This window comes from Hemiscyllium ocellatum, chromosome 28 (assembly GCF_020745735.1).
Source record: "Hemiscyllium ocellatum isolate sHemOce1 chromosome 28, sHemOce1.pat.X.cur, whole genome shotgun sequence".
Classification (NCBI taxonomy): Eukaryota; Metazoa; Chordata; class Chondrichthyes; order Orectolobiformes; family Hemiscylliidae; genus Hemiscyllium; species Hemiscyllium ocellatum.
In genome coordinates, this window is record NC_083428.1 from 28,880,092 (window position 1) to 28,893,921 (window position 13,830).

Sequence of the window (13,830 nt, forward strand, 5' to 3'; positions counted from 1 at the left end):
GTATCTAGACAAGCTTTAATGTAATGAAGGGTACGTCAGGTTCCAAGTGATCGATTGTGTTGGGAGACTCTTTAGTCAGAGGCTCAGACAGACATTTCTGTGGCCAGCAGCAAAAACTCCGAATGGTGAGTTGCCTCCCTGGTGCCATGATGAAGGATATCTCAGAGAGGGCGTACGATGTTCTCAAAGGGGAGACGGACCAGCAGGAGATCATTGTACACATTGGAACCAACGATATAGGGAGGGAAAAGGATGAGATTCTGAAGGGAGAATATAGAAAGTTAGGCAGGAAATTAAAAAGGAGGTCCTCCAGGGTAGTAATATTTAGATTACTCCCGGTGCTATGAGCTAGTAAGGGTAGAAATAGGAAGATAGAGCAGATGAATGTGTGGCTGAGGAGCTGGTGCATGGAAGAAGGATTCACATTTTAGATTATTAGAATCTTTTCTGTGGTAGACGTGACCTGTACAAGAAGGATAGATTGCACCTGAATTGGAAGGGGACTAATATACTGGCAGGGAGATTTGCTACAGCAGCTCGGGAGAATTTAAACAAGTGGGGGTTGGGACCAAGGGAAATAGTGAGGAAAAAGATCAATCTGAAACCAGTACAGTTGAGAAAAGAAGCCAGTCAAACAGTCAGGACAAGAAAGAACAAAGTAGTGAACAATGAAGGATAAATGGCATTTCCTTCAAGAGGGCCAACAGGGAAGGCAGACAAACTCAGGGCATGGTTAGGAACATCGGACTGGGATATCATAGCAATTACAGAATCGTGGCTCAGGGAGAGACACGACTGGCAGCTTAATGTTCCAGGATACAAATGCTAATGCCATAGGAAAGATAGAAAGGAGAGCAAGAGAGGAGGAGAAGTGGTGTTTTTGATGAGGGATAGCATTACAGCTGCACTTAGGGGAGAATATTCCTGGGATTTAATCCAGGGAAGTTATTTGGTTGGAGCTAAGAAATAAGAAAGGGATGATCACCTTATTGGGATTGTATTATAGAAGACCCCCTAACAGTCAGCAGGAAATTGAGAAACAAATTTGTAAGGAGATTTCAGTTATCTGTAAGAATAATAGGGTGATTATGGTAGGGGATTATAACTTTCCAAACATAGTCTGGGACTGCCATAATGTTAAGGGTTTAGATGGAAAGGAATTTGTTAAGTGTAGACAAGAAAGTTTTCTGATTTAGTATATGGATGTACCTACTAGAGAAGGTGCAAAACTTGGCCTACTCTTGGGAAATAAGGCATGACAGTTGACTGAGATGTCAGTAGAAGAACACTTTGGGGCCAGTGACCATAATTCAATTAGTTTAAAATAGTGATGGGTTTGGACAGATCAGATCTAAAAGTTGAAGTTCTAAATTGGAGGAAGGCTAATTTTGATGGTATTAGGCTTTCAAAACGAACTTTCAAAAGCTGACTAGGGACAGATGTTCACAGGTAAAGGGATAGATTGGAAAATAGGAAGCCTTCAGAAATAGGATAACAAGAATTCAGAGACAGTACAGGGTGAAAGGAAAGGCTGGTGGGTCGAGGGAATGCTGGATAACTATAGAAATTGAGGTTTTGATTAAGAAAAAGAAGGAAGCATATGTCAGGTATAGACAAAAGAGATCGAGTGAATCCTTAGAGTATATAGGCAGTAGGAGTATTCTTAAAAGGGAAATCAGGAGGGCAAAAAGGTGACATGAGATAGCTTCGGCAAATAGGGTTTTTATAAATACATGAAGGACAAAAGTGTGAGTAGGGAGAGAATGGGGCCCTCAGGTGTGTACCCTAGAACTCTGTGGGAAGCTAGGCAAGTGATTGCTGAGCCCTTTGCTGAGATATTTGTATCGTCGACAGCCACGGGTGAGGTGCCAGGAGATTAGAGGTTGGCTAATGTGGAATCACTATTTAAGAAGGGTGGTAAGGAAAAGCCAGGGAACTATAGACCAGTGAGCCGGATGTCAGTGATGGGCAAGTTGTTGGAGAGAATCCTGACGGACAGGATTTACATATATTTAGAAAGGCAAGGACTGATTAGGGATAGTCAGCATGGCTTTGTGCGTGGGAAATCATGTCTCACAAACTTGATTGAGTTTTTTGGAGAAGTAACAAAGAGGATTGATGAGGGCAGAGCGATGCATGTGATCAATATGGACTTCAGTAAGGCGTTCGACAAGGTTCCCCATAGGACACTGGTTAGCAAGGTTAGATCTCACAGAATACAGAACTGGCTCAAAAAAGGTAGAAGACAGAAGGTGGTGGTTGTGGAGCGTTGCTTTTCAGACTGGAGGCTTGTGACCAGTGGAGTGTCACAATGATCGGTGCTGGCTCCACTATATTTTATCATTTATATAAATGATTTGGATATGAACATAGGAGGTTTAGTTAGTAAGTTTGCAGATTACACCAAAATTGGAGGTATAGTGGTCAGTGAAGAAGGTTACCTCAGAGTGCAATGGGATCGTGATCAAATGGGCCAATGGGCTGCGGAGTGGCAGATGGAGTTTAATTTAAATAAATGTCAGGTGCTGCATTTCAGAAAAGCAAATCTTAGCAGGACTTATAAACTAATGGTAAGGTCCTAGGGAGTGTTGCTGAACAAAGAGACTTTGGGGTGCAGTTTCCATAGCTCCTTGAAAGTACAGTCGCAGGGAGATAGGATAGTGAAGGCAGCATTTGGTATGCTTACTTTTATTGGTTAGCGTATTGAGTATGGGAGTTGGGAAGTCATGTTGTGGCTGTACAGGACATTGGTTAGGCCACTTTTGGAATATTGCTGCAATTCTGGACTCCTTCCTATCGGAAAGATGGTGTAAAACTTGAAAGGGTTCAGAAAAGATTTACAAGGATGCTGCCAGGGTTGGAGGTTTGAGCTGTTGGGTGAGGCTGAATAGGCCAGGGCTGTTTTCCTTGGAGTGTCAACCTGAGGGATGACCTCATAGAGGTTTATAAAATCATGAGGGGAATGAATAGAACAAATAGAGTAAGTCTTTTCCCTGGGGTGCAGGAGTCCAGAACTAGAGGGCATAGGTTTAGGGTGAGAGGGGAAAGATATAAAAGGGACCTAAGGGACAACTTCTTCACACAGAAGGTCGTGTGTGTATGGAATGAGCTGCCAGAGGATGTGGTGGAGGCTGGTACAATTACAGCATTTAAAAGGCATTTGGATGGGTATATGAATCGGAAGGGTTCAGAGGGATATGGGCCAAGTACTGGCAAATGGGACTAGATTAGGTTAGGATACCTGGTCAGCATGGACAAGTTGGACTGAAGGATCTGTTTCCATGTTGTACATCCCTAAGACTCTATGTCTCTACCCATTCCAGGTATCAATCCAGTAAACCCTCTCTGAATAACCCTCTCCTCAAAGGAGGAGGCCAAAGTTGCACATGATAATAAAGATGTGATCTCTACAAAGCCTTGAGTAACTGAAACATAGCATCTTTATTGTTATGTTCATTTCCTCGTGTCACAAAGGAAAGCATCCCATTAGCCTTTCTGATTATGCACTATACTTGAATACAAACTTGTTGCAGCCCATACATTAGAATCTAAATCCCTCTGCACCTCAGAATTCTGCAATCATTTTCTGTTTTCTTTCTTATTTTTCCTGCTAAGTTGAACAGTTCATAATTTTCCACATTATAATCCATCTGCCAGATTTTTTCCCACTTACTCAAACTATCTCTCACCGTCTGAAACTTCCTTGTGTCTATTTCACAAGATATATTCCTACTTATCTTAGTGCTATCTGTGAATTTTGTTCCTATGCCTTCAGCCCCCTTATCCAAGTTATTGATGGACATTGTAAAAGGTTGAGGGCCTAACTCAGAGCACTGTGAAACTAGACTCAGCACAACTTGCCAATCAGACAAGGAAGCATTTATCTCTGTTTTCTGTCAGCCAGTCAGTCTTTGATCTGTGCTAATATGCTACACCTGGTACCATGAGCTTTTATTTTCAAAAGAATCATTGATGTGGCATCTTATCAAATGCCTTCTAGACATGCAAATGTAGTATGTCTCCAAGCTCCCCCTTATCCACAGCATGTGACTACATCAAATAGCTAGAAGTCTGGATCTCCAGTATTCCACTTGGAATTGCAGGGCACACTGATCGGGAACAGATCTTTCCCCAGAAGAATCGTTAATACATTGCTTTGGAAAGTGAATCCACTGGATTTACTGATACTCTAAATGATCCTTCATTAATGTGTGAAGTTATGGTGCTCTAACCTCATACTCAAAGTTGGACACACAGAGATCAAGAAGCTCCAGAAAGCTGAGCATCTGTGTGGTCGGAAGGCTCTGCATCCATCCTTTAATGGTCGCTTCATCAGCATTCTTCAGAATCCACAGTAAACAGAACAAGAGTGTCTGGGTCACTTCTGCTGTTATGGTAGCATTTGGACTTGAGAACTGCAAGACAGAGAATGGTACATTGTATCATCCATGTGACAGACTGTGGTTGATGAGACTGCAGCAAGCTCACAGGGCAGGATCAATGTGGGAGGGTGGGAACAATGATGCCAGCTGTTCAGGTGGCAATGGGAGCATTAATGCTCACTGTTTAGATTGCAATGGGAGCATTAATGCTCACTGTTCAGGTGGCAATAGGAACATTCATGCTCACTGTTCAGGTGGTAATGGGAGCATTAATCCTCACTGTTCATGTGGAATTGGGAGTGTAATGCTCACTGTTCAAATGACAATGGGAGCATTAATGCACACTGTTCAAGTGGCAATAGGAACATTAATGCTCACTGTTCAGGTGGCAATAAGAACATTTATGCTCACTGTTCAGGTGGTAATGGGAGCATTCATCCTCACTGTTCATGTAGAATTGGGAGCATTAATGCTCGCTGTTCAGATGGCAATGGGAGCATTAATGTTCACTGTTTAGGTGGGAATAGGAACATTAATGCCCACTGTTCAGATGGCAATGGAAACTGGACAATGTCAAGTTTCTACTGCCCTCTTCCTGCCCCTCACAAAGACCAGATCTCCCCGTGTGCTAAGGGTGATTCCATTGATTCAGGAACTGCCTCCTCTGAATTGAGGATTAAGAAAAGACTGCGTGAAGAGCCAGTTGCTCTCTTTCTCAGCAGTTTCCTCTGATAGCCACTGGCTCCCTGCTCCTTCCAGAAGGGAGCTGTTGCTCACAGCAACTTATCCAAATCATTATTTGTCTTGATAGAACTTAGTTGAAATTTTGGCAAAATAGGGGAATGTAGAACATGGGTGAACCCAAGCATGTCACCATCTAAAGAGCACACAGACACACACCTCTCTCTCTCTCTCATATATAAAGACACACAGACTCTCTCCCTTTCTCACAAACACACAGATACAGACAGTCGCACACACACACAGATACACACACAGTAGGCTGAGTAGTCTCTTTCTGTGTGATAACTGTGTGACAACCTAGATTCTTCAGGACCTCAGGGTCAGTTAAAGAGCCGAGACTAGTCTGAGCTGCTGGATTCAGCACTGAGAGGCAACTCTGAAGCTAAGTACCCTGGAGTGGAAAGAGCTTACCCCTGCGATGGGAGTTGAGTATCTGTTTGTTGAAGTAGTGTGTGGGGTCAACATCACTGGTGATGTGAATATGAGGCTGGAGGCATTTCTGGGAATGGAATAGCGTGCCGTCAATTTGCTCTTTGAGCCATCTGAATCTAAAAACAAAAGTTCAATAGGAAAAGGAATAAGTTTAGGCAGCATCAGTAAACCTGGGAAATGGAGATCATCAACTTCCACCTTTCTGCAAAGGCACCGTGATGATTCATTCTACAGTTAGTGAAGTCAACTGCAAAGTACCCTGGTTAATTCAACAGGACAGAGTTTTATTTGGAATAGCTCAGCAAAGACCACAGAATCTGAAACCGCGCTTCATCCCAAACACGCAGCGTGAAGACCGATAGCAAATGCTTGAGTGAAAATCTTGCAAATTTTACTGTCTGCACTGGGACCTTTTCCAAGTTGCAAATATCAATATAATTATACACCAGTTATCACGTTATTTATCTCTGTTTTATGAAGTGAAAGAAAGCTGCATTTATATAGCAACTTACACAATCCTCAGTATGCTCCAAAACACTCTAAATCCAATGAGGTCCATTCCAAAGTATAGTCACTTTTAATGGAGAGAAAACACGACAGCCAATTTACACATAGCAAACTCCCCACAAGGAACATTCTGACAATATTTGGGTAACCAGCTTCTGTGACATTATTTAAGAGATCAGTATCAGCCAGGACATCAAGAATAGCGTTAAAAATCACACAACACCAGGTTGTAGTCCAACAGGTTTATTTGGAAGCACTAGCTTTCAGAGCACTGCTCCTTCATCAGGTGACAACCACCTGATGAAGGAGCAGCGCTTCGAAAGCTAGTCCTTCCAAATAAACGTGTTGGACTACAAGCCGGTGTTGTGTGATTTTTAACTTTGTCCACCCCAGTCCAACACCAGCTCCTCCACATCAAGATTAACATGTGATCTCTTCTATCCACCATTAGAGGGCACATGGAGTGCTGGTTTAATGTTTCACCTGAGAGACAGATTATAAACAGTGAAGCAGTGCTCCCTCACTACTGCCCTGCATGTTAGCATCTGGCCAACTACACAAGTCAAATTTATTACCTGGATAATGAATCAACAAATCCCAGTGCCATGAACAGACTTGAACAAATTTAGATCAAGTTACCATAAATAGAATGTATAGCACAAGAACAAGCCATTCAGCTTAACTGATCTATGTTCATGTTCATTCTCCATAAAAACTCCTTCTTCCTTAACCCTTTTAAAATCCTTGTTCCTTAACCCTATTGGCGAAAGCTTCTATCCCTTTCTCTTTCATGTACTAATATTGTATTCAATAACAGGGAGAACACTTCAGAAGAACTTAATTGTTTGGGAAACACATTGTGATGATCTTAGCGTGTGAATGGTGCTATGTAAGTGCAGCTCTTTTCTCCTCTTAGGTGCCTCTATATTATTTGCCCAGATTGTTTCCCTAATAGGAGGCTCTGCTCAGTAAAATGTAAGCTTGGGATTCTTTTCTGTTTCCAGATCTGGGAGCAAGAACAGTGTTTTAGTAAAATTCTGCCATGTTAGAGTATCCCAAGATGAGTGAAGCTATCTGTGATGTGTTGACCTTGCTGCCCCAGTTGGTCGTTTAAGCTTTCTGTACAGAGATTCTCTCTCCTTTAAATTTTCTGTACAGAGATTATTTCTCCTTTAAACTTTATGTAGGGGGATTTACTCTCCTTTAAACTTTATGTATGGGGATACTCTCCTTTTGATCTTGGCTCCAGTGCACCGAACATATTGTTAGGAGGTCATTGTCGAGTCCAGACAGTGATACCAAGGCATTCTGGCCATAAGACCATAAAAAGTAGGCCATTCAGCCCATCATATCTTCTCCACTATTCAATGCAATCATGCTTAATCTGATAAACCTCAACTCCACTTTCTTACCTTTTCCCTTTGTCCTTGATCCCATTCCTGATCAGAAATCTGTCTCTCAGTCTTGTATAGTAATTCTCTGTGGCAAAGAATTCCACAGATTTATTCTACTCTGACAGAAGAAATTCCTCCTCATCTTGGTCTTACATGGGAAACCCCTCATTCCGAAATAATGTTGCTGCATAGTCCTAAACTCTCCCACAGTGGGAAGCAAGGGGCACTGGATGCAAATTTGGAGGAAATAGTCTGCAAGGGTATGAGGAGATAGCAGGAGATTGGCACAAGGTAATGATGCCATCGCAAGAGCTAGTGCAGACATGATAGAGTTAGAGAGAAAATCCTCCCTTTCTGTTGCAATCAGTCTGTTTCTGTATCACCAGATCATTTCCTGTTAAATACTAGAGTGCACCTCCGCTGCACACACTGGCACCCCAAGATGGCAGCCATGTTTCAGAGCTTCGTTGTTGGCCTGAATCTGCTGTTGTCACACAGTTCAGTCTCATGACGAACCCCTGGAAAATCTTAATTTAAACACAGGCCTCAGAGAGAGAGAGAGAGAGAGAGAGAGAGAGACCTAAAGGAGGAAGCTAGGAGGAAATCCTAACCCAGATTCAGAGCTGTATTACTCATCATTTCTTGTGAATCAGGATGTGTTCTACTTCTGTTATTATCCATCACACTTCTTGTGCCCTCCCCACAGCCTTTGCCAATTCCTGCACTTCATTTACCTGACAGGTTCTGCAGTTGAGGGAGAGCGGTCAGAATGATGCCCAGAAGTGGCAGGTACAATGATGCCACTTTCGCCTTCAGCACACGGTTCCACAGCCTTGGGTCTTTATCATGAGAAGCCAGGAGGCCATGAAGCAAGTTCACTGCTTCTCTTCTGATCAACCTGCATGAAGCAATAACACTTAAACACATCAAACAGCAACTTACATTGTCAAAGTGCACGGTGGCATGAGAGAATGAAAAAATTAGCTTGTGTTTGTGTGTAACAATGTACAATCTGTGTAAGTGCGTGTGTATTATTAATTTCATACCTACACATCTAATAATAGTTGTCTGAATGTACATGTACAGTACACATGTTCTCCAAAGGTGGTGTGTGCAAACAAATGTATTTGTTAGCAGATCTACGTATGTGTGTTTGCACATCTTTCTAAACATTATGAGACATATAGATGCTTTCATGTTGTGTATGAGCTTTGTGTGTTGCTAAGACAATGTATGCCTATTACTAGGAAATGTGTGAATGTTTCTATTGCTAGGTTCCTGTATGTGTGTGTGTGTGTGTTGCTCAGTTACTGTATGGAAGAATCTGTTGCAAAATTATTGTGGGAAAGGAAATTAAGAACAGAAAATACTGAACTCAGCCGGTTTTGCAGCATTTGTGGAGAGAGAAACAGTTACTGTTTAGTCCATTATGACTCTTATTCATGAAGCTTCTTGTCAGGAGTAACATAGGTTTCTGTTTCACAGGTGCTGCAAAATCTGTTGAGTTTCTCAAGCGTTTTCGGTTTTTATTTCAGATCTCTAGAATCTGCAATATTTTTGCTTTTATTTTAGTCCTCCGTTGGTGCAACAGTGTTGTGAGGGTGTTTTGCTACGTGTTTATATTGCTGGCTGAGTGTTAGCTGGAACTGGATACAGAACATCAACCACAAATTGAATGTGTATAAGCTCATTAACGTAAGAAAATATTCCAGGGTTCTTTGTGGGTGTGATTATCAACAATGTCTGACACCAGCCACATCAGAAATATACAACTTTAGTTTAGTTTGCAACTAAAAGACTGGTCAGTTTTAAGGAATACCTTAAAAGAAGCAGAGAGACAAAGCGATAGACAGGCAAAGGGCAGTTGGAAAGACTTGGAGCTAAGCACCCCTTCTGGAGAAACAGGTAAAACTGGAGTAGCTCAAGAGGTCAGTGTTAGAGGAAGGCCAGATAACTTGGAACATCACCAGCCTGGAGGCGGTCACAGAGATGCATCGCCAGGTGGGAGATTTGAAAACAAGAGTGAGGATTTTACAATTAAGGGCCTCTTTCACCGCCGCTCCCTCACCACCAGACGCCTGGAGGAAGAACGCCTCATCTTCTGCCTCGGAACACTTCAACCCCAGAGCATCAATGTGGACTTCAACAGTTTCCTCATTTCCCCTTCCCACACCTCATCCTAGTTCCAAACTTCCAGCTTAGCACTGTCCCCATGACATGTCCTACCTGCCTATCTTCTTTTCCACCTATCCACTCCACCCTCATCCCTGATCTATCACCTTCATCCCCTCCTCCACTCAGCTATTGTACTCCATGCTACTTTCTCCCCACCTCCACCCTCCTCTAGCTTATCTCTCCACGCTTCAGGCTCTCTGCCTTTATTCCTGATGAAGGGCTTTTGCCCGAAACATCAATTTTGCTGCTCCTCGGATGCTGCCTGAACTGCTGTGCTCCTCCAGCACCACTAATCCAGAATCTGGTTTCCAGTATCTGCAGTCATTGTTTTTACCTTAAACAAAAGCCAGTGTAGGTCAGCAAGAACACAAATGAGAGGAGATTTGGAAATGGTGCAAGTCCAGATATGGTGACTTTATGAATGGGAAATCATGTCGGACAAACTTAGAATTATTTGAGTTAACAAGCTAGATTTATAAAGGGGAACTAGTAGATGTAAGATATTTGGACTTTCAGAAAGTGTGTGATAAGGTAACACACATTCAGCTACTTAATAAGGTAGGATCCCATGGTGTTGGAGGTAGTATATTAGCATGGATAGAGGATTGACTAACTAAAATAAGACAGAGTTGGAATAAGAGGGTATTTTCAAGATGGCAACCTGTAACTAGTGGTATGCCACAAATCAGGGCTGGGCACACATTTATTTACAATATATATTAATGACTTGGGTGAGGAAAGTGAATGTATTATCACCAAGTCTGTGGATGACACACAAATACGTGGGAAGGCAAATGGTAAGGATAACGCAGAGTTTGCAGAGGGACATAGACAGATTAAACTAGAGTGCAAAGACTTAGTAGGTGGAATGTAATGTTTGAAAATGTGAGGTTAGGCACTTTGACAGGATGAATAGAGGAGTTGAATATTAGTTAAATGGAGAAAGACTGCAGAAAACTATAGAGCAGAGGGATTTGGAAGCCCTTGTACATGAATCACAAAACGCATCCAAGCTCTTTGGGTAATAGGGAAGGCGAATGGCCTTTATTTCAAAGGGAATGAAGTATCAAAGTAGGGTGGGTTTCTGAAAGCTATGCAAAGCATCAGTCAGGCCACAGCTGTGAACAGTTCTTGGCCACTAATCTGAGGAAACATGCATTGTCATTGCAGGCAATCCAGAGAAGGTTCACTACATTAATACCAGGTATAGAGGAATTGCCTTATGACAACAGGTTGAGTCATTTAGGCCTGTATTTGTTGGAATTAGAAGAATGAGAGGCAACACTATTGAATCATGCATGATTTTTAATGGACTTCACAGGGTAGATGTGGAAAGGGTTTGGGATAGTCTAGGACCAAAGGGCACCTTAGAGTAATTTAACATTTAAAAGAGAGATATATTTTTCTCTTGGAGAGTAGTGAAGCTGTGGAAGTATTTACAACAGAGGATTGTTGAAGCGAAGTCATTGAATGTATTTATAGCTGAGACAAACAGATTTTTAATCAGTAATGGAATCGAGGGTTAGTGGGGAAAAGGCAGGAATGCGGAGTTAAGGGTTATCAAATTAGCCATGATCTCATTTAATGATGAACCAGACACTGCAAGGTAATTGGCTACTTTTTCTTCCTGGTGTCAAGTGGAGTAATGGTTAAAATCACCTTGGTGAAGATCAGGTTGCCATGCTTTACATTCGATTTACTGTTAGTTTTATAGGATTATTTTCTTCACTTCCATCATTTTAAACTGAAAATGGAGCCAGACGAGGAGAAGCGTGGGATAGAACATTCATCCTCTTGATTACAATGGGATGCAGCCTCAGTCTTAGTACATCTGCTTTGCTCACCTTCCTGAATCTGGCTTCAGTGCATCAGCTATCTCCTTTAAGAGCAGTCCCACCAGGAAGTGCTGCTGATGGAATTTCCTGGAAAGTCTAAACATTCCAGCGACAGAGTCATGAACAGTGGCATCCTGCAAAAAGAAATGTTGGTCCTCTTTTAGTTTAAAAGTATATTTTGGAACTTTAGCAGGAAGCTTGTTGTGCGATCTGAGTGCAACTGTATGACAGGGAGTTACACTGCACATAACAATATGTGTGAAGGAGGTTGGGCCTGGTTCAGGATCAGGAATAGCTGCTCAATCAGCTGCAGGAACACCAATGATCCAGAGCAGACCCATAGGACCAAGTGAAGACAATAAAAACAGATTATACTGGGGTCGAGAGGATATGAGTTATACTGGGGTCTGAGAGGGTGTTGGTTATACTCGGGTCTGAAACAGTGTAGGTTATACTGGGGTGTGAGAATGTGTGGGTTATACTGGGGTGTAAGAGGTTGTGGGTTGTCTGAGAGGGTGTGGGTTATACTGGGGTCTGAGAGGGTGCAGGTGACACTGGGGTGTGACAGCGTGTGAATTATATTGGGGTGTGAGTTCTACTAGACTCTGAGAGGGTGTAGGTTATACTGAGATCTGGGAGGGTGCTGGTTATAATCAGGTCTGAGAGGGTATGGGTTACACTGGGGTGTGACAGAATGCAGGTTATACTAGAGTGTGAGAGGGTGAGGGTTATACTGGGGTAAGAGTGGGTGCAGGTTATACTCTGGTCTGAGAGAGACTGGATTGTACTGGAGTCTGAGGAGGTGCTGGTTATAATCAGACCTGAGAGGGCGCTGGTTATACTGGAGTGTGAGAGGGTGAGGGTCATACTCGGGTCTGAGAGAGAGTTGACTTACTGGAGTCTGATAGGGTGCTGGTTATAATCAGGTCTGAGAGGGTGCAGGTTATACTGGAGTGTGGGACGATAAGGGTTATACTGGGGTATGAGACAGCACGGGTTATACTGGAGTGTGAGAGGGTGAGAGTTATACTGGGGTCTGAGAGAGTATGGATTGTACCGGTGTCTGAGAGAGTGCCAGTTATAATTGGGTCTGAGAAGGTGTGAGTTCTTCTGGAGTGTGAGAGGGTGAGGGTTATACTGGGGTTTGAGAGAGACTGGATTGTACTGGAGTCTGATAGGGTGCTGGTTATAATCAGGTCTGAGAGGGTGCAGGTTATACTGGAGTGTGAGAAGGTGAGGGTTATGCTGGGGTACGAGACAGCGTGGGGTATACTGGAGTGTGAAAGGGTGAGAGTTATACTGGGGTATGAGAGGGTGAGAGTTATACTGGGGTCTGAGAGAGTATGGATTGTACTGATGTCTGAGAGAGTGCCAGTTATAATCAGGTCTGAGAGGGTGCAGGTTGTACTGGAGTGTGAGAAGGTGAGGGTTATGCTGCGGTACGAGACGGCGCTGATTGTACAGGGCTCTGAGAAGGCGAGGATTATACTGGGGTCTGAGAGAGGGTGCGGGTTATAGTAGGATGTGACAGGGTGTGCGTGATACTGGGGTGTGACAGGGTGTGGGTTATACTGGGGTGTGACAGGGTAGTTATTATACTGGGGTGTGACAGGGTGCACGTTATACTGGGGTGTGACAGGGTGTGGGTTATACTGGGGTGTGACAGGGTAGTTATTATACTGGGGTGTGACAGGGTGCACGTTATACTGGGGTGTGACAGGGTGGGTGTTATATTGGGGTGTGACAGGGTGCGGGTTATACTGGGGTGTGACAGGGTGTGGGTTATACTGGGGTGTGACAGGGTGGGTATAATACTGGGGTGTGACAGGGTGTGGGTTATACTAGGGTGTGACAGGGTGGGTATTATACTGGGATGTGACAGTGTGTGGGTTATACTGGGGTGTGACAAGGTATGAGTTATACTGGGTGTGACAGGGTGGGTATTATACTGGGGTGTGACAGGGTGCATGTTATACTCGGGGGTGACAGGGTGGGTGTTATACTCGAGTGTGACAGGGTGTGGGTTATACTGGGATGTGACAGGGTAGGTATTATACTGGGGTGAGACAGGGTGCGCGTTATACTGAGGTGTGACAGGGTGTGGGTTACACTGGGGTGTGACAGGGTAGTTATTATACTGGGGTGTGACAGGGTGCACGTTATACTGGGGTGTGACAGGGTGTGGGTTACACTGGGGTGTGACAGGATGCGGGTTATACTGAGGTGTGACAGGGTGTGGGTTATACTGGGTGTGACAGGGTGTGGGTTATACTGGGGTGAGACAGGGTGTGAGTTATACTGGGTGTGACAAGGTGGGTATTATACTGGGGTGTGACAGGGTGCGTGTTATATACTCGGGTG

The 13,830-nt window shown here is 43.5% G+C and overlaps 1 protein-coding gene across 3 annotated transcripts in view; it reads right to left on the reverse strand.

Annotated features, from left to right (window-relative positions):
- The window catches only part of LOC132828852 (dedicator of cytokinesis protein 7-like), a 206,242-nt gene that overhangs the window by 45,437 nt on the left and 146,975 nt on the right, over nt 1-13,830 (reverse strand). For all 3 annotated transcript variants that reach the window (XM_060846007.1, XM_060846006.1, XM_060846009.1), the window contains exons 27-30: nt 11,479-11,603; nt 8,194-8,357; nt 5,538-5,674; nt 4,233-4,415 (exon numbers count right to left, since the gene is read on the reverse strand). In XM_060846007.1, coding sequence (XP_060701990.1) covers nt 4,233-4,415; nt 5,538-5,674; nt 8,194-8,357; nt 11,479-11,603 — 609 coding nt within the window. The remainder of the gene's footprint in view (nt 1-4,232; nt 4,416-5,537; nt 5,675-8,193; nt 8,358-11,478; nt 11,604-13,830) is intronic.